Source organism: Ranitomeya variabilis, chromosome 5 (assembly GCF_051348905.1).
Source record: "Ranitomeya variabilis isolate aRanVar5 chromosome 5, aRanVar5.hap1, whole genome shotgun sequence".
Classification (NCBI taxonomy): domain Eukaryota; kingdom Metazoa; phylum Chordata; class Amphibia; order Anura; family Dendrobatidae; genus Ranitomeya; species Ranitomeya variabilis.
Window position 1 is genome coordinate 371464334 of NC_135236.1, and position 21803 is coordinate 371486136.

Genomic DNA, 21803 nt, shown 5'->3' on the forward strand with positions numbered 1-21803 from the left:
TACAGCTTAGTCTGAAGTTTTCTTGTGTCCACAGTGATACTGCCTGCTGGATCTTTGTATTCAATGGCTGTAGACTTTTATATCTGTAACTTACTGAGGAGGGTTTGGCAGGTAACGTTTCCCTGTTTGTTGATGACACAAAGGTCCGTGATAGAGCGTATCTTTATTGAAGGATTTGTAGTAAACATTATTTATCTGTGAAGAAAATTGTTTAGAAAATTGGAAACTGCAGTTGAATGTTTCCAAATGGGATATGATGCACTCGGAGAGAAAGAATCCTCAGTACTTTTACTTAGGCTCTCCTATATTGGCCAGGACAATAGTGAAGGATTTAGATGAACTGATGTCTGACAGTTTCTAATCGTCTGACAGTATGGCCAGGCAGGAGGGAAAGCAAGTTTAATTTAAGCTGTATAGATAGAATACAGGTCTCTCCGATAGCGAAGACCTGTCAGTCACCAAGAGCGGCACTGGGATCTTTAAAGTAGGTATATTTTTTTTAAATGCTCTGTGCAGCCAGGCTCTGATTCTTGCTGCTGCAATTTTGGCAGCATTGGTCAGGAGGCAGGTTCCCTCTAATGCACCCAGCACAATGCTTGTAGTGGTGTAACTCGGGCCACCTCTGGTTTCTGTAGCAGTGGAAAACTGTTCTGTGGAACAACAAAGGACTTGACTGCTCTCAAAAGAAACAAAATCATTTTGTAGATATGATACTATTTAATTGATAACTAAAATAAATTATGTTACAAAGCAAGCTTTCAAGGCTGCTTACTGTAGCTCTTTGTATCAACAACGGTATATTTTATTTTTGTTAGCTTTTTTAACCCCTTAAAGGGAACCTGTCACCCCCAAAATCGAGGGTGAGCTAAGGCGACCAGCATCAGGGGCTTATCTACAGCATTCTGGAATGCTGTAGATAAGCCCCTGATGTATCCTAAAAGATGAGAAAAAGAGGTTATATTATACTCACCCAAGGGCGGTCCCGATGGGTGTCCCGGTCCGGCGCCGCCTATCTTCATCAGATGACGTCCTCTTCTTGTCTTCACGCTGCGGCTCCGGTGCATGCATACTTTGTCTGCTGTTGAGGGCAGAGCAAAGTACTGCAGTGCACAGGCGCAGGGCCTCTCTGACCTTTCCCGGTGCCTGTGCACTACAGTACTTTGCTCTGCCCTCAACAGGGCAGACAAAGTACGCCTTCACCAGAGCCACAGCGTGAAGACCAGAAGAGGACATCATCCTATGAAAATGGGAGGCCCCGGACCGCGACGCCCATCGGATCGGACCCCCCCAGGTGAGTATAATTTAACCTCTTTTTCTCATCTTTCAGGTTACATCGGGGGCTTATCTACAGCATTACAGAATGCTGTAGATAAGCCCCTGATGACGGTGGGCTTAGCTCACCGTCGATTTTGGGGGTGACAGGTTCCCTTTAACACTCCAGGATGTGCTAGGGAACTACTGAGATTGCTCCACACAGGGCAGATATCTGCTATATTATATTAGCGGCATCTGCCTTTAACAGCGATGATCAGTGCTACTGGAATCTGGCCTAGGAGTTTGTTTGGGTGCCTATTGGTTCCCCTATAAGCCCATTGGTTGTCAAGCAGATAGCCTAAGTCCCCATTTCATGGACTTCAAGCTCAGCAGAGAGCAAGAACTGGCCCAGTGTACTGCTTTGTTCAGCCTAGAGTATACTGTTCTTCATGGCCAGTGGCTTTGTCAGACTCAAACGGACCAGGTTATCCTCCACAAGTGTGGAACACCTTACATTTGTCAAAATAAAATCAGGCATGTATCAGAGCCAACTTTCATCCACCTATGGCTGATGCAAATGATTACACTAATTGTTTCATCTGCCATTTCATTGTCTTCTACACTGTTCTGCATCCACCGATGCCAATGGCCCATGCTCAGACACCTATTCCAACTTTATAAATGGCCCACCCAGGTGTATCCATATGAATGGCCCACCCTGTATTATACCATGCAGCTTCTGGTGCTACCTACCCACATACATCTCCCGCACTTGTAGAGTGTGTACCACAGCTGGGAAACATAGTATCTTGAACACACACGAACATGAAACAGCTTCCAAATTACGGATAACTTTATTCAAGGCTTTTTGACAATTTCTTCTCCACTTTGAAAATAGTTAGGCTACGTTCACATTTGCGTTGTGCGGCGCAGTGTCGGCGACGCAACGCACAACGCATGCAAAACGCAGCTTTTTGTGACGCATGCGTCCAATTTTGGCATGATTTTTGGCGCAAAATAAATGCAACATGCAGCGTCCTGTGTGCCCTGACGCTTGCGCCAAAAATGACGCATGCGTCACAAAACGCAAGACAACGCATGTCCATGCGCCCCCATGTTAAATATAGGGGCGCATGCACGGAAATGTGAACGTAGCCACAGCCTGTGCCGCACCCTATAAAGGGAACATTTTTGAATGGCTTGATAAAAAGCTTTTGTAATTGTTTCATCATTTTGAAAATTACAAATTTGTTGCAGATTCCCAAAAATGGGCATTTTTTCACTCCTACTTGAGAAGCCATTACCTTTTCACTTTCAAATCAGCTACCTTGTGGCTGATCCCTAAATGAAAGGGTAATTTTTGAACAGCTTGTGAAAAAGCTATCATTTTTTTTCATTTAGGCAAAGAACACAGCTATTCATGCACTCCAAAAAGGGATAATTTTTGCATGCCCCCAAGTGAAAAAGCCATGGCTTCTTACATTTGCACCTCCTGTGTATAAACACTAGTAAGACAGGCATCTGTCCCCAAAAAGTGATAGTGTTATGACTGTTTTTACAATTTAAAACAACCTAAAATGCTTTTTGCTGCAGTGATGGCAAATTGCCTGTTGGCTACCACCACTTACCATCCGTTTTCTACTAGCCATGTATGGTATTGGACATTACTAAGACCTATTCAGACGTTCATGTTTCATATACGTTTTCTATCCATGTTCTTCACAGATAGAAAAACTTTTTCCATTATAGTCTATTGGGATTTTCACATGCCCGTGATTTTTTGCATACCGTGTGTCCATGCAAAAATTCAGTAGACATGTATATTTTTTACAAGCATCATTGGCAAAAAGATGTAGTACAACTTTGAGTCCATGAAAATAATGGGCAAAACATGCCATCAATGAGCAGTTCATGTGCTGACTGTTATTAGCATTGCAAGGATAGGATAAACTTTGTAATGTATTTATCTACAGGTCCTTCTCAAAAAATTAGCATATAGTGTAAAATTTCATTATTTACCATAATGTAATGATTACAATTAAACTTTCATATATTATAGATTCATTATCCACCAACTGAAATTTGTCAGGTCTTTTATTGTTTTAATACTGATGATTTTGGCATACAACTCCTGATAACCCAAAAAACCTGTCTCAATAAATTAGCATATTTCACCCGTCCAATCAAATAAAAGTGTTTTTTAATAACAAACAAAAAAAACATCAAATAATAATGTTCAGTTATGCACTCAATACTTGGTCGGGAATCCTTTGGCAGAAATGACTGCTTCAATGCGGCGTGGCATGGAGGCAATCAGCCTGTGACACTGCTGAGATGTTATGGAGGCCCAGGATGCTTCAATAGCGGCCTTAAGCTCATCCAGAGTGTTGGGTCTTGCGTCTCTCAACTTTCTCTTCACAATATCCCACAGATTCTCTATGGGGTTCAGGTCAGGAGAGTTGGCTGGCCAATTGAGCACAGTAATACCATGGTCAGTAAACCATTTACCAGTGGTTTTGGCACTGTGAGCAGGTGCCAGGTCGTGCTGAAAAATGAAATCTTCATCTCCATAAAGCATTTCAGCATTTCCCCAGGTCAAGCCACTTTTGAACCATAAACAGCGGCAGAAGCGCCTGACCTGGGCTACAGAGAAGCAGCACTGGACTGTTGCTAAGTGGTCCCAAGTACTTTTTTCTGATGAAAGCAAATTTTGCATGTCATTCGGAAATCAAGGTGCCAGAGTCTGGAGGAAGACTGGGGAGAAGGAAATGCCAAAATGCCTGAAGTCCAGTGTCAAGTACCCACAGTCAGTGATGGTGTGGGGTGCCATGTCAGCTGCTGGTGTTGGTCCACTGTGTTTCATCAAGGGCAGGGTCAATGCAGCTAGCTATCAGGAGATTTTGGAGCACTTCATGCTTCCATCGGCTGAAATGCTTTATGGAGATGAAGATTTCATTTTACATACAGCAGGGGATCACAGTGGATTCATTTTCTGAGGTAAAATATTTCACTGACAGTTTTTAAAAAATATTTTACCTCACAAAATGTATCCTCTGCGATCTGCTGTAATGTCAGTATTGTCTTTTGCTTCCTCCCCTGCACAGGAGCTGTGGTATACTCAGTACACAGTCAGACACAGACAATTTTTAAAATGAACTTTAATTCATGGGAAAACCCTTTAAAAAGCAAATATCAAGGCCAATATGACTCCTCATAAAAAGTACGCCAATGGCAATGGAAGGAAAGAATCAAAGGCACAATGTCGAAGATAACAAAGGGCAAATGAGACTCTTGAAGAGCAACAGCATTGCATGAGTCCCATGATGCAAAAGTCATCAGATTATCACAGGATGCCATTAGGCAACAACAGCGTCGCATGCCCGTCCCCATCGTGACATTACTGCCCTCCCAATACGATAGCATCGGGCCTCCATCTAGTATAACATATATAATATATATTGGCTGCACCGCTGCTCTAAGGACCAGGGGGTGACTGTAGTGGACCGGTTAGGGTAAAGTATCTAGTCGCTGCTGATTGCCTCTTTCTGTCAATTATATCCTTGATCTATTATGTCATTTGATTTATGTGTGAGCATCTCTTTGGGTAAACTAGTAGGCTGATCTAGATTATTGTATCCAGATTACCATGTATCCCGATTATATTTATTATCGATAGGGTTGCTAGAACATGAGAAAGGCTCTTCTTCTATTTTTCAGGCTCTCTTTACCCTACATGTATATATATAGTGTGGTTCACTTTTAGATCCAAACAGCGCCTCCATAAAGGGTTCTACTTATTTGTGAAAAAAAATTTTCTCTGTTAAAAGTATATGCAGCATCTGTATTTAACTATTTGGTGCAAATAATAATTCACGGCCAGATTATACACATTACAGTATGGAAGATGGGAGTTCTCTACTTTTTAGAGTAACCTTTTAGATGTTTTTAATTGTGTGTAGTATTTCTTGTGTGTACAAATAAAATTTGATATATTTTGAAAGAATTTATTTGTGGAGTTCCAACCATTTCTTGCATGTACTTTTTTCTTTACTTCATAAATATATAATATATATATATATATTTCAAACTACTGGATGTGGACATGTGATCATACACCTAATAGTAAGCTATAATGGGTTGGGTTCAAAATTATCTTTTTGTGTAACAAAATCCTGACTGTGAATTCACAGTTAAACTTACTGTTATCCATGTTTTCTATACCCACTATTAGAAATTCTTTTTTTTTCATTAATACAAGACAGACTCTAGGGTAATTTAACAGCACTCAGAATTCTAACAGTGTTTTATCCAGGGAATTCATCTGATCTGATCCATTTGTTGTGGTCAGGAAAGATTTTAGCCACCATAAAATAGTATTTACAGATCCTCACTTGGGGTTTCTTTTTTATTTTTGTCTAGACAGGAGAGAGTGAAGATTGTACTCTCTTTTTTTCAGTCCCACACTGATGGATTAGGTGTCTGCTTTTCAGCTGACACTAAGCAAATATTTTTAGTCATTATGATGTATTGCAGTGTTTTACATTCAACAGTTCAGCTGAGTTGCTGATCAATTCCGGTTTGGAAATGTATGGCCATGTTGTGACTGAAGAATTTCCAGATAATTACAATGGCTTTTCAATACCAACCACCCTCATGTGTCTTATTATATTTGTTCAAATGTTCTTACAAGAAGACACTTTTTCTATTAGTCAATGACTACTGTAATTCACTTATGAGTCCGGAGAAAAACTGACAAGGCAGAAAGATCAAGCCTGAAGAATATTTCTTAGTAATATATATATGTAGTAGTAGATGTTGCCTAAATTGAAGGTTTTGATATTTGTAGTAATTCCCTCTGCTGCTCACCAGATGCTTGCAAAAATCTTGTTAGATGGTTTCCAGGCAAATAGATCTTTTGCTCACCATTACAATGTCTACACATGCACAATGAGATAATTGCGTAGACAATTGTAATCTAAATATCCATACTCATAAACCTAAATATACATATCATATATTATATTTAGGAAGAGTTTGAATAGGTAACAAATATACATTTACCATCTGCAATTTTATCAAACCAAGAAATATAGGCTTAGTGGAGGCAGTTGGTGCTATGAGGCTGGTCATTTTTAATTTGAGTCTTCATATTAGATTTTGATAGAATTCCTAGCCCCGACCTACAATCATCTATCAATCCTAACTGCAACTGGCATGTCTTATATACAAAACAACTGTCGTAATGGCTGGCGTCTCTTTCCAATAGTGGTCTACAAGTCCAAACTAATGAAGCACTTCTCTGTAGCATTATGCAATGCAAATAGCAATTTTGAAATGTATATAGCTCATGTATAGATCAGAGATTACAATCAGCATGTAGATATTGAATACACAAGATTGTATACTTAAGACATAAGGGCAATCCCTTTTACAGCTATAGAAATACTTGTAACATGGAATGTGTTAAACTTTTTGACCAATGACAGGAAATACTTAATGTTTGAAATATGGAAATATACAGCTCTGGTAAATTTATATAGCTTTTTCTCTTTATAGGTATATTTTTGAGTAAAATGTAAATTGTTCTTTTAGTCTATAATCTTCTGACAAGCTCACCCTTTGCGGCCATGTTCGCCTGCTCCCACGCGATGCCTTATTCTAGCTCCACCAGGCATCCAGGCTACTTGGATTTCTCCCTGGACTTTTTGTAGAAAACAGGAGATCCATAACAAGACATAAAACCAAGTCTTCTCATATCAGTTCTGATGAAGGTCCGGATGTGGACCGAAAACGTTTACCGCTAATTCTGGATGCAATAAATGGAACATTTTGTTTTTGTCACTTTTCTCTCTGAGTGCCAAATTTTTCTACAGTCATTACAATCAGTGTGTTTTCCAACAATAAGGTTGCAAAGGTTTTGAGATGCTCACTGGTTTTACTCATCATGAGATGTTTCTTTCTTGTGTGGCATCTTAGTAATGAAACACCTTTTTATAGGTTATCAATTGAACCAGCAGATATTTTTTACTAAGTGGCAAGATTGCTTTCTAATTATTGATAGATTTCAGCTGGTGTAATGACTTTCCATGGCTTTTTGTACCTCTCTTTCTTTATGTGTTCAATACTTTCTCCCTGTGTCATTTCTCATTATTACACATAACTTAATTTATGGACATCTATGGTTTGATTTCTATGCATGTGCAGATTTATTGGTTTTTTACCGACATCTATTGAGAATTTCATGTCAATAGCTTTAGAAATACCTTTCAAAATATATTTACTTAGAAAATTGGTGATGTGTTCAATGCTTATTTTACCCTTTGTATATACAGTTGAAACCAGAAGTTTACATGCGCTATATAAAAAAGACACATATGCATGTTTTTCTCAATAGCTGACATGAAATCAGAATAAACCTTTCTCCTTTTAGGTCAGTTAGGATTACCATAGTTATTAATTTTTGCCAAATGCCAGAATAATGATAATGTTTTAAGGCATTTTTATTACTTACTGCAAAGTCAAAAGTTTACATATATTTCATTAGTATTTGGTACCATCTCCCTTAAACTGAATGACTTGGGTCAAACGTTTTGGAATTTCCAAATTTCCAAAATACCCTGCTGAGAACAGGGAATGAGTGCATGAGAGGAAACCAGCAACAGTACAACAAGTGGCAGTGTTAGCTCATGAGATGCTCACTATCAAACCTCAGTAAAAGAATTTTCTGGCTTATGTAGAAAGAAGTACCAGCACCCCCCACCAGTGACACATTGTACTCCAGTCTGCAATGTTCACCCTCCAAATAGAGCACCACCACATTTTTTATGCAATGAGACTGGGAGGGAACGTAGTAGAGCATACATGATAAGGTTGTGAGTATCATGGGCATCTGCAGGCCGCATGCTGAGCTATCAAGTGAAGGAGTCATCCTCAAATCCTCATGTTTCTAAAGATGGGTATCCGCTTCCAAGCTCCCTTACCTTTTTTCTCCGAATGCAAATGGGAAGAAGTGCAATACAGTTAAGATGTTATTGATGCAGGAAGCCTGGTCATCTGCAAGCCACCTGTCCTGCTGGTTGGTTGAGGAATGACATTACACCAAATTGTCTTATTAGCTATCTACAGCAAACCAATGGAGGAAGATGTGTCACCACTCCAAGTTGACTTGCCAAATGACTCAGACATCAATGTTCGACCACTAGAGGTTTATGGGATGTGAGACACAGCCATGAGTTTCTCCAATCATCAAATAAAGCACTTACAGGAGGTAGTGGTTTGGACAGAAGTGATACAGCAAGGATTAGGATTATAATTGAATTAGGTGGAGGCAAATGAAGAAATATTCCAAAAGTGACTGGACTTTGGCTTTGGGGCCAAGCAATGCATGGTTGGTTTGAGTGGCCTGCCTGCAGATATTCTCCTAGGAAATGATGTGGTAGATCTACAATGCTGATTTGTTGGTGCAGAAAGCAGAGTTTAAGTCAAGGAAACTGGAGCCCGACCATTCAACACCATAATTTTACTGTATAATAACCGATAGGGAAGCAGCACCAAAATGCTGATGCATTTTCCAGATAGCAGAAGCCATGAGTCATCTCAGAAATATCAACCTGTACTTGACAAGCAACCTGATGAGGTCACTTGGCTGTACACAATTTAAGGGTGACAAGGGACTGTTACAGTGTGTCACCCTCAGACAGCTTCCATATACCATATAAGCCACAATTTGTAAGGTTGCACTATAATATGCAAAGGATTATTCTAGAACATTGAAACTGCAGTGCTGCCATAGGAAGTAGGAAAAAGTGGGAAAAAGCGCTATGTAATGTACATATGAAATATTTATCTGCAAAAATTGCTATGAAAACAAGGAATGTACTCCGTGCATAGATTGGCCAATATATGTGAGCCCAATTGCCACGTCAAGGAGTCCTTCGTAAATTGGTTCCCTGTCCGGATATATCACCTCTCCAGAGCAAAAAAGTCTACAATTTATGGGGCAGGAATGGACCAGCTAATTTGCTTAAAATCACCTGTGGCTAATGGGAGTGGGAGTGCACATGTCCAAAAGGCTATAATTCAATAGAAAAAAAGGACAAGCCCATCTATACTAGTGTGAACAAGTGCCAACCAAAAAAAGCATATAAGCAACAAATAGTAAGGAAATAGGAAAAAAGGAAGGCACTTCGCACCTACATTGGCCAATATACAGTACAGACCAAAAGTTTGGACACACCTCATTTAAAGATTTTTCTGTATTTTCATGACTGAAAATTGTACATTCACACTAAAGGCATAAAAACTATGAATTAACACGTGGAATTATATACTTAACAAAAAAGTGTGAAACAACTGAAATGTCTTATATTCTAGGTTCTTCAAAGTAGCCACCTTTTGCTTTGATGACTGTATTGCACACTCTTGGCATTCTCTTGATGAGCTTCAAGAGGTAGTCGCCGGGAATGGTCTTCTAACAATCTTGAAGGAGTTCCCAGAGATACTTAGCACTTGTTGGACCTTTTGCCTTCACTCTGCGGTCCAGCTCACCCCAAACCATCTCGATTGGGTTCAGGTCTGGTGACTGTGGAGGCCAGGTCATCTGGCGTAGCACCCCATCACTCTCCTTCTTGGTCAAATAGAACTTACACAGCCTGGAGGTGTGTTTGGGGTCATTGTCCTGTTGAAAAATAAATGATGGTCCAACTAAAGGCAAACCGGATGGAATAGCATGCCGCTGCAAGATGCTGTGGTAGCCATGCTAGTTTAGTATGCCTTCAATTTTGAATAAATCCCCAACAGTGTCGTCAGCAAAGCACCCCCACACTATCACACCTCCTCCTCCATGCTTCAAGGTGGGAACCATGCATGTAGAGTCCATCCGTTCCCCTTTTCTGCGTCGCACAAAGACACAGTGGTTGGAACCAAAAATCTCAAATTTGGACTCATAAGACCAAAGCACAGATTTCCACTGGTCTGATGTCCATTCCTTATGTTCTTTAGCCCAAAAAAGTCTCTTCTGCTTGTTGCCTGTCCTTAGCAGTGGTTTCCTAGCAGCTATCTTGCCATGAAGGCCTGCTGCACAAAGTCTCCTCTTAACAGTTGTTGTAGATATGTGTCTGCTGCTAGAACTCTGTGTGGCATTGACCTGGTCTCTAATCTGAGCTGCTGTTAACGTGCGATTTCTGAGGCTGGTGCCTAGGATAAACTTATCCTCAGAAGCAGAGGTGACTCTTGGTCTTCCTTTCCTGGGGCGGTCCTCCTGTGAGCCAGTTTCTTTGTAGCGCTTGATGGTTTTTGCCACTGCACTTAGGGACACTTTCAAAGTTTTCCCAATTTTTCAGACTGACTGACCTTCATTTCTTAAAGTAACGATGGCCACTCGTTTTTCTTAGCTGCTTTTTTCTTGCCATAATACAAATTCTAACAGTCTATTCAGTAGGACTATCAGCTGTGTATCCACCAGACTTCTGCACAACACAACTGATGGTCCCAACCCCATTTATAAGGCAAGAAATCCCACTTATTAAACCCGACAGGGCATACCTGTGAAGTGAAAACCATTCCCAGTGACTACCTCTTGAATCTCATCAAGAGAATGCCAAGAGTGTGCAAAGGGGTAACGTTTCTCCTTAAGGAGAGTGACATACCAGCTGGCTTGTCAAGGTAAGGAGGCTTATTCACCATGCAATGCTCCTCTGGGAATTTAAATATGCAAATTGCCTCTTCTGAGAAAAAGAGGACTTAACTATAGCGCCACCTGTTGGTAGTAGCGATCCTACAAGTCACAATCAACCCTTTAAAGGGAACCTATCACCCCGTTTTTTTCGGTATGAGATAAAAATACTGTTAAATATGGCCTGAGCTGTGCATTACAATAGTGTAGTTTGTGGACCCCGATTCCCCACCTATGCTGCCGAAATACGTTACCAAAGTAGTCATTTTCGCCTGTCAATCAGGCTGGTCAGGTCGGATGGGCGTGGCTTCTTCCCCCAGATATTGCGTAGTTTTCTGTTGGTGGCGTAGTGGTGTGCGCATGTCCAACGTCCCCAATCCTGCACGGGGGGGTGAAAATAGCAGCGATGTCCGTTATTCCATTGGTGGTCGGTGGGCGCGGCCATCTTCCTTTGGCCGCGCGTGCGCAGAAGCGGCGCTCTGCTGGCCGCGGCTTCAGGAAAATGGCCGCCGCGATCTCCATCTGCGCACGCGCGGCATCCCGCGGCAATTTTCCTGAAGCCGCGGCCAGCAGAGCGCCGCTTCTGCGCACGCGCGGCCAAAGGAAGATGGCCGCGCCCACCGACCACCAATGGAATAACGGACATCGCTGCTATTTTCACCCCCCCGTGCAGGATTGGGGACCTTGGACATGCGCACACCACTACGCCACCAACGGAAAACTACGCAATATCTGGGGGAAGAAGCCACGCCCATCCGACCTGACCAGCCTGATTGACAGGCGAAAATGACTACTTTGGTAACGTATTTCGGCAGCATAGGTGGGGAATCGGGGTCCACAAACTACACTATTGTAATGCACAGCTCAGGCCCTATTTAACAGTATTTTTATCTCATACCGAAAAAAACGGGGTGATAGGTTCCCTTTAACGAGTCGTGCAATATGACTTAGGATAACAGCCAAATCAGTATCTCAATTCGCAGACACGGTGTTTCGGGCTGTTGGCCCTCGTCAGTGCGAAGCATGAGAACTGATTTGGCTAGGTGAGAGGCTCTGGACTGGGGTCTAAGGGGTAACGTTTTTCCTTATGGAGAGTGACATACCAGCTGGCTTGTCAAGGTAAGGAGGCTTATTCACCGTGCAATGCTCCTCTGGGAATTTAAATATGCAAATTGCCTCTTCTGAGAAAAAGAGGACTTGACTCTATAGCGTCACCTGTTGGTAGTAGCGATCCTACAAGTCACAATCAACCCTTTAACGAGTCGTGCAATATGACTTAGGATAAAAGCCAAATCAGTATCCCAATTCGCAGACACAGTGTTTCGGGCTGTTGGCCCTCGTCAGTGCAAAGCCTGAGAACTGATTTGGCTAGGTCAGAGTCTCTGGACTGGGGTCTAAGGGGTAACGTTTCTCCTTATGGAGAGTGACATACCAGCTGGCTTGTCAAGGTAAGGAGGCTTATTCGCCGTGCAATGCTCCTCTGGGAATTTAAATATGCAAATTGCCTCTTCTGAGAAAAAGACGACTTAACTCTATAGCGCCACCTGTTGGTAGTAGCGATCCTACAAGTCACAATCATCCCTTTAACGAGTCGTGCAATATGACTTAGGATAAAAGCCAAATCAGTATCTCAATTTGCAGACATGGTGTTTCGGGCTGTTGGCCCTCATCAGTGCGAAGCATGAGAACTGATTTGGCTAGGTGAGAGGTTCTGGACTGGGGTCTAAGGGGTATTTTTCTCCTTATGGAGTGTGACATACCAGCTGGCTTGTCAAGGTAAGGAGGCTTATTCGCCGTGCAATGCTCCTCTGGGAATTTAAGTATGCAAATTGCCTCTTCTGAGAAAAAGAGGACTTAACTCTATAGCGCCACCTGTTGGTAGTAGCGATCCTACAAGTCACAATCAACCCTTTAACGAGTCGTGCAATATGACTTAGGATAAAAGCCAAATCAGTATCTCAATTCGCAGACACGGTGTTTCGGGCTGTTGGCCCTCGTCAGTGCGAAGCATGAGAACTGATTTGGCTAGGTGAGAGGCTCAGGACTGGGGTAACACCGTGTCTGCGAATTGAGATACTGATTTGGCTTTTATCCTAAGTCATATTACATGACTCGTTAAAGGGATGATTGTGACTTGTAGGATCGCTACTACCAACAGGTGGCGCTATAGAGTTAAGTCCTCTTTTTCTCAGAAGAGGCAATTTGCATATTTAAATTCCCAGAGGAGCATTGCACAGTGAATAAGCCTCCTTACCTTGACAAGCCAGCTGGTATGTCACTCTCCATAAGGAGAAACGTTACCCCTTAGACCCCAGTCCAGAGCCTCTCACCTAGCCAAATCAGTTCTCATGCTTCGCACTGACGAGGGCCAACAGCCCGAAACACCATGCCTGCGGATTGAGATACTGATTTGGCTTTTATCCTAAATCATATTGCACGACTCATTAAAGGGTTGATTGTGACTTGTAGGATCGCTACTACCAACAGGTGGCGCTATAGAGTTAAGTCCTCTTTTTCTCAGAAGAGGCAATTTGCATATAAGAGTGTGCAAAGCAGTCATCAAAGCAAAAGGCTACTTTGAAGAACCTAGAATATAAGACATAATTTCAGTTGCTTCACACTTTTTTGTTAAGCATATAATTCCACATGTGTTAATTCATAGTTTTGATGCTTTCAGTGTGAATGTACAATTTTCATAGTCATGAAAATACAGAAAACTCTTTAAATGAGAAGGTGTGTCCAAACTTTTGGTCTGTACTGTATGTGAGCCCAATTGCCACGTCAAGGCGTCCTTTGTAAATTGGGCCCCTGTCCTGCATAGCAATTTTTGCAGATAAATATTTAATGTGTAAATTATATAGCGCTTTATTTCCTATGGCAGCAATGCAGTTTCAATGTTCTAGAGTAATCCTTTGTATACTATGGTACAACCTTACTATTTGTTGCTTATATGCTTTTTTGGTTGGCATCTGTTCACACTAGTTTAGATGTGCTGGTCCATATACCATAATGTAATTTGTTCCTCTCTGCAGGGGGCCTACCTGATACAGAACTTTGCAGACTGGCAGGAGTCAGGACTTCAGGGACCTATTTTCGCTCTTTGAATTAAATATACCTGATGTTATAGACTATGGGTAATTAGATCAATGCTTGGTGGAATATTCTCCAAGTGACGCAATAAAGATTGTTTGATTGTGCACCGATCTGCTGTCCCTGCCTGCTCTGTCACAGTACTCTCCGATACATTCCGTATATGTTGATAAACCATTATGCTCAAGAAGTGTGGAATGTAGATTTGTGCTGAAGCCCTTCGTCCAAACTGATACTAGTTACACTTTATAAAACACAAACTCACCATGTCACACCATAGTAGCAGATTAATTTACAGTGCATGTATTATCATGGTAATGTTTTCTGTGATAATTGTTTACCAGCATTAATTAGAATAGGATTTGTGATGCCAGACAACAGGTGGAGTGAAGAAAAGCATGTTTTGATGGAAGAATACTGTAACTAGTTAAATGGTACATTAAACTTTAGACATTCAATATCTAAATGCATTGTCCTTCACTTGTCCACTTAATATAACGCTTTTATAATGTCTGATACTTTTACCGAAAAGAAAAACATATTTTATTTATTGGAGAACAAAGTGTGACACGCTGCGTTATACTTTTGACTGGTCATAGACAACTTACTATAGCATCCACTATATGAATGAACTGATAGATTTACGTGCAGCTCTCAAAATCTCAGTCAAGCATGTCATTTGGAGCAGCTGCATGTAATATTATATGTATAACATTTTTCCAACATTCACAGTCCGTCAATGGGAGACTTGCTGCTTGTTGTAGCTCCTGGTGATAAGCTAAAGTCCATATGGCAAATATAGGGCATATTCTCTTTGCAGAACTTATTGCATAACTGTTGGAGAAAAAGTCTTCCCTAACTTGGATTTGTTTAACCCCTTAACGACCAGAGAGGTATTTTTGGTTTTGCAGTTTCATCTTTCTCTCCCCCTCTTCCCAGAGCTATAACTTTTATTTTTGTTCAAAATGGCCATGTGAGAGGTTGGTTTTTTTTGGGACAAGTTGTACTTTTGAACGGCACCATTAGTTTTAACATATTGTGTACTGGAAAGCAGGAAACAAATTCCAAGTGCGGTGAATTGCAAAACAAAGTGCAATCCCACAGTTTTTTTTTTACCATGTTCACTAAATGCTAAAAGTGACCTGCCATTATGATTCTCCAGTTCATTATGAGTTCATAGACACCAAACATGTCTATTTTTTTTTTTAGATATATATATATACAAATAACTCCGGCACACTAAGAGTTCCAAAAAATGATACAATTTATTATAATTAGTTCAATACTCGGTAGCCAAACAGTGCAAGTAAGACAAGTATGTAAATTAACGTTTCCGCTTAATCAAGCCTTTATCAGGAAATACCTGTATCTTAAGAAGTATGGGTTTCCAGGGTGACCGAGTATGTGGCGAGGTTTTTTTTTATTTTAGTGGTGAAAAAAAATTCCAAAGTTTGTTAAAAAAAAAAAAAAGTTGTGCCATTTTCCGATACCCATAGCATCTCCATTTTTTGTGATCTCGGGTTGGGTGAGGGCTTACTTTTTGCATGCTGAGCTGACATTTTTTGATGATACCATTTTGGTGCAGATACGATCTTTTGATTGTCCGTTATTACATATTAATGCAATGTTGTGGTGACCAAAAAAACATAATTCTGGAATTTTGACTTTTTTTCTTGTTACGCCATTTAGAGATCGTGTTAATTCTTTTTTACTATTGATAGACTGGTCGATTCTGAATGCGGCGATACCAAATACACTGCTCAAAAAAAACTAAAAAAAATAAAGGGAACACTAAAATCCCTCATCCTAGATATCACTGAATGAAATATTCCAGTTGTAAATCTTTATTCATTATATAGTGGAATGTGTTGAGAACAATAAAACCAAAAATGATCAATGTAAATCACAACTAATATCCCACGGAGGTCTGGAGTTGGAATGATGCTCAAAATCAAAGTGGTAAATGAAGTTACAGGCTGATCCAACTTCAGTGGAAATGCCTCAAGACAAGAAAATGATGCTCAGTAGTGTGTGTGGCCTCCACGTGCCTGTTTGTCCTCCCTACAATGCCTGGGCATGCACCTGATGAGGCAGTGCATGGTCTCCTGAGGGATCTCCTCCCAGACCTGGACTAAAGCATCCGCCAACTCCTGCTGGACAGTCTGGTGCAACGTGACATTGGTGGATGATGTGAGACATGTCCCAGATGTGTTCAAGCGGATTCAGGTCTGGGGTACGGGTGGGCCAGTCCATAGCTTCAATGCCTTCATCTTGCAGGAACTGCTGACACACACTAGCCACATGAGGTCTGGCATTGTCCTGCATTAGGAGGAACCCAGGGCCAACAAGCTTATGGTCTCACAAGGGGTCTGAGGGTCTCATCTCGGTACCTAATGGCAGTCAGGCTACCTCTGGCGAGCACATGGAGGGCTGTGTGGCCCTCCAAAGAAATGCCACCCTACACCATTACTGACCCACTGCCAAACCGGTCATGCTGAAGGATGTTGCAGGCAGCAGATCGCTCTCCATGGCGTCTCCAGGCTCTCACATCTGTTACATGTGCTCAGTGTGAACCTGCTTTCATCTGTGAAGAGCACAGGGTGCCAGTGGCAAATTTGCCAATCCTGATCTGTGGCAAATGCCAAGCATCCTGCACAGTGTTGGGCTGTGAGCACAACCCCCATTTGTGGATGTCGGGCACTCAGACCATCCTCATGGAGTCGGTTTCTAACCATTTGCAGACACATGCACATTTGTGGCCTGCTGGAGGTCATTTTGCAGGGCTCTGGCAGTTCTCCTGTTCCTCCTTGCACAAAGGCTGACCTAGCAGTCCTGCTGCTGGGTTGTTGCCCTCCTACAGCCTGCTCCACGTCTCCTGGTGTACTGGCCTTTCCTGGTAGCGCCTCCAGACTCTGAAAACTACGCTGACAGACACAGCAAACCTTGCCACAGCTCGCATTGATGTGCCATCCTGGATGAGCTGCACTACCTGACCCACTTGTGTGGGTTGTAGATTCCATCTCATGCTACCATGAGTGTGAAAGCACAACCAACATTCAAAAGTGACCAAAACATCAGCCAGAAAGCATTGGTACTGAGATGTGGTCTGTGGTCCCCACCTGTAGAACCACTCATTTATTGAGTGTGTCTTGATAATTGCCAATAATTTCCATCTGTTGTCTATTCCATTTGCACAACCACATGTGAAATTGATTGTCAAACAGTGTTGCTTCCTAAGTGGACAGTTTGATTTCACAGAAGTTTGATTTACTTTGAGTTATATTCTGTTGTTTAAGTGTTCCCTTCATTTTTATGAGCAGTGTATGTATGTATGATTTTTTTATAATTTTATTTTGAATAGGACAAAAGGGGGGTGAATTTATTTTGGTAATCGTTGTGCAGTGCAACTGTTATATGGCATCAGCTTATACCATTTTGAAACACTCTTTTAAATCCTTAGTAAAATGAATGTATATCCGGAGACATTATTTGTCCCATTGTGGATTTGTATTCATCAATGATAAAGGTTATGTACAAAGAGAAACCTTTGATCGAAGTTTCCTGATTAAATGTTCATTCATTCTTCATTGTATGTGTTCATTGGATTGTTTCATCTTCAGTAAAGACAAATGTAAATTTCCTGTCATATTGCTGTTTAATAAGATAAATTATTGTTGGTTTGTGCTCATAGATGGTAATATTTAGAATACTTTGATTCATTGACAAAGAAATATGATAGGAGGTTTAACTGAAATACGTAACTGTATAGGGTAATAACATGACTAATATTCCACATCATCCCGTCAGGGCCACTGGATTACTACCCCTAATATCCCACATCATCCCGTCAGGGCCACTGGATTACTACCCCTAATATGCCACATCATCCCGTCAGCCAGAGCCACTGGACTACTACCCCTAATATCCCAATCATCCCATCAGCCAGAGCCACCGGACTACTAGCCTTAATATCCCACATCAGCCAATAGACACCTGACTACTACTCCTAATATCCCACATCATCCCATCAGCCAGAGACACCTGACTACTACTCCTAATATCCCACATCATCCCATCAGCCAGAGACACCTGACTACTACTCCTAATATCCCACATCATCCCATCAGCCAGAGCCACTGGACTATTACCCCTAATATCCCAATCAGCCAGAGCCAACGGACTACTACCCCTAATAAGTAGTACTACTAATCTTTATACTTTAAAGTGGTTGTCCACTACCAGGACAACCCCTTCTTGATCTAACTGTTTGACCCCAATAAAATAATAAAGCCTATACTCACCTGCTGTTCCAGCACCGTTCACGCGATGTTGGCACTCATTCTCCCTGGAGGTCTTGTGAGGTGTTGTGTCACGTGACCCTGGCACCCAATCAGTGATGGCCTCACTGTCCCTGACTTCAGACAAATCGAACATGAAGGGGAGGTCCAGGCTAGAGCTGATTTCTGACTTCCACTTCATGCTCACTTCGACAGGAGATGGAGACAGTGATGCTAGCGCTGATTGGGCACCGGGTCACATGATACAACACCGCACGAGAGCCCGGGGAGAGCGAGTTCAAACACTGCAGCATAGAAGGAGAGTATAAGCTTTATTATTTTATCAGGTCCAAGCGTTGGGAATGAGAAGAAGTTGTCAAAGTAGTGGACAACTTCTTTAACTTTGTCAGAACCTAACTTGCATAGTGCAGGTAATTACAGTAGGTGTATGCACAAAATGGACAAAAGCTGTGTGGATTTTTTTTCAGATTCAATGCAGAATCTACAACCACAAGTATGACTTGCAGATTCTGTTGCGGATTTCACTCAATGCACACAATGAGTGAAATCCGCGCATAAAATCAACACGCTGCGTATTTAAAATGCCACAGTGCAGGACACTTTCCTTATGGAGATTTGTGAAATCGTATTCACATTGCAGCTAATGCAAACTTTTGCTGCAAATCTGCAACATGTAAAAGGCCCTGAATCTTTTCTGCTTTCATCTTTTTATAATTAGCTTCATGGGAGGTCAAATCCAGAGATACTGGGTTCTTGATAAAATTATAACCTTACAAAGATAATGAACACTGGTTACAGAGCAGCAAAGGGACAAATCATATTGTTTGGAATGCATTTCATTTAACGTGTGATGAGCTGTAGGAGATTGTGGAGCATGTCCTGTTATTCCTATATGTATATTAAAGGGATGATCCTTTGCACTGATGCACTAGAGTCGGCTTTCACTGCGCTGTGAGGCGAACTTACACAGTGACTGTAATCGCCCCGTGCACACCTGCATGACTGGAAGCTGGTGTCTCCCAGGAGAAATAAAGGTAATATTCTCCTGGGTGTCCCACTTTCAGACCTTCAATTAGGCACCTTCCTAACACTATTTACCTTCAGATTGACTGTAGATTAATAGCATTATCAGAAATGACAGGTTCCCTTTAAGAAAAAAATAAACAAACTGAGCCTTACTTACTCTGCCCAGGTCTAGTGCTGCATCTCAACCTCATGTCAACATATCATGTCAACAGAGCGGCAGGCTACTGTGCTGTGCTGGTGTAAACCGCGCTAGCAACAAAGCTGCCAAGCTCAATGGTTGTACGTTGTCACAGCTATCAGGAAGAGCGGAGGCTCAGTACTGGACCCTGTTAAGATGAATTAAGCTCAGTTAAGTTTGTTTTCTGTACTATTAATGGAGCTTATAGGAAATCTTTTCTGAAAGGGGAACTCTTTTTATTGTGTATGGTGGCCACTATGAGTGTCTATGTCCTTCAGTCCAAAATATACACAATCAAGTGCACATGCTGATTGAACGTGACTCTATAGGTGCCATTTTCATAGCCTTTTTCCTTATAATCACGTAAGATACTGTATTTTTGTTTTTCTTAATTAAATATAAGATAAATATACTTTATTTGCAGTGGGTGTAAGTTGACATTTATCTTTCCTTCTTTTTCAGGTGGCCTCGCTTGGAGTTACTACGTTTACATTGTGTGCCCTATGCATTGACCGGTTCCGTGCTGCCACTAACGTACAGATGTACTATGAGATGATTGAAAATTGCACATCAACAACAGCAAAGCTCGCTGTTATATGGGTGGGGGCGCTTCTTTTAGCATTGCCCGAAGTTGTCCTCCGGCAGTTAACCAAGGATGAGTCGACAGTGAATGTCAACACTTTCAGTGAGCGATGTGTTGTCAAGATTTCCACAGATCTTCCTGATACTATCTATGTTTTAGCCCTTACCTATGATGGCGCTAGACTGTGGTGGTACTTTGGCTGTTATTTTTGTTTGCCCACTCTTTTCACAATTACATGTTCTTTGGTGACAGCAAGAAAGATCAGAAGAGCTGAGAAAGCCTGTACAAGAGGTAACAAACGTCAGATTCAACTCGAAAGCCAAATGAACTGTACAGTAGTTGCTCTAACAATTTTGTATGGTTTTTGTATAATCCCTGAAAATATCTGTAACATTGTAACGGCTTATATGTCCACTGGTGTCTCCAGGCAGACCTTGGATCTTCTTCATCTGATCAGTCAGTTTCTTTTGTTTTTTAAATCATGTGTTACCCCTGTCCTTCTGTTTTGCCTTTGCAAGCCGTTTAGCCGAGCTTTCATGGAATGCTGTTGTTGCTGTTGTGATGAATGCATTCAGAAGTCCTCAACTGCAACCAGCGATGATAATGACAATGAATATACGACAGAGCTAGAACTTTCCCCTTTCAGTACTATACGTCGTGAAATGTCCACATTTGCTTCGGTTGGAACTCACTGCTGAACATAAAAAGTCTGTTTTCACTTTCTGTGTAAATAATCTGTGACATACATTTTAAATCATTTTTAGTTCATGATTTTTTAAATGAAATATTCGACTTGTGTAAGAACAATTTTGGTATCTTCTGTATATTTATTATGTTATAGGTCTCCTAACAGGGTATGTTTCCAAAAAAATATTAACAGTCACATTTCTGCACCTTAATTCAATTGTTGTTAGCCTTTTTGATAATCTCAACTGGTAACTTTTTAAAATGTTATATATATATATATATAAAACTAGGTAAAATTATTATACTCCAAGGTGGTTTGCACTGAAATGAAATATTGTAATGTTTTGTTTTCTTTAACATTTCCAAAATTAGCTGTTAAATAAATTTTATTTTGTTTTTATGAAATATGCTTGTAAGGGTTTTTGTTTCCATAAACTTACAAACACAAGCATCTATATGTGATAAACTACAATGGTGCTTGAAATTTTGAGAACCCTTTATAATTTTCCATATTTTGCTAAAAATTTGTTCTAAAACTACATCAGATTTTCACTCAAGTCATAAAAGTAGCTCAAGAGAACCAATTAAACAAATAAATAAAAAATATTAGATTTTGTCATTTTTTTATTGCAGAAAATTATCCCGAATTCCAAAATTATTCAATTCTGAAGAGCTAGTGTAAGTCAGCCCCATCACCCTGTCCTGCCTTGACCACTTTTTCCTTTTGGTACTTACCTATGCATAATGGTTTCAGCCTAGCAAAGACATTTTGAAGATATTCTAACCCCAATGTATAATCATCCTCATCTAGTCAGGAGTTTGAAACAGCACATGGAGCGTTAACTTTGAAGTAGTGATTGCTGAGAACCACAGCTCAGTCCTTATTAAAGTGACTTGAACCAGAGCTGCGGCCACTACAGAGGGAAAGGAGCTGCTCTGTTCTGTCTCTGCTCACAGTTTACAACCGAGTTCTGACAGAGCAGAACCCAGTCAGACCTCCACGATATTGCTAAC

The 21803-nt window shown here is 41.1% G+C and overlaps 1 protein-coding gene across 1 annotated transcript in view; it reads left to right on the forward strand.

Moving 5' to 3' along the window:
- Window positions 1-21191, forward strand: part of GPR37 (G protein-coupled receptor 37) — a 66516-nt gene extending 45325 nt beyond the window's left edge. Inside the window, exon 2 of the mRNA XM_077264930.1 lies at window positions 19982-21191. Within this exon, the coding sequence (XP_077121045.1) occupies window positions 19982-20800 (819 nt within the window). The 3' untranslated portion in view covers window positions 20801-21191. The remainder of the gene's footprint in view (window positions 1-19981) is intronic.
- The last annotated feature ends 612 nt before the right edge of the window (window positions 21192-21803 follow it).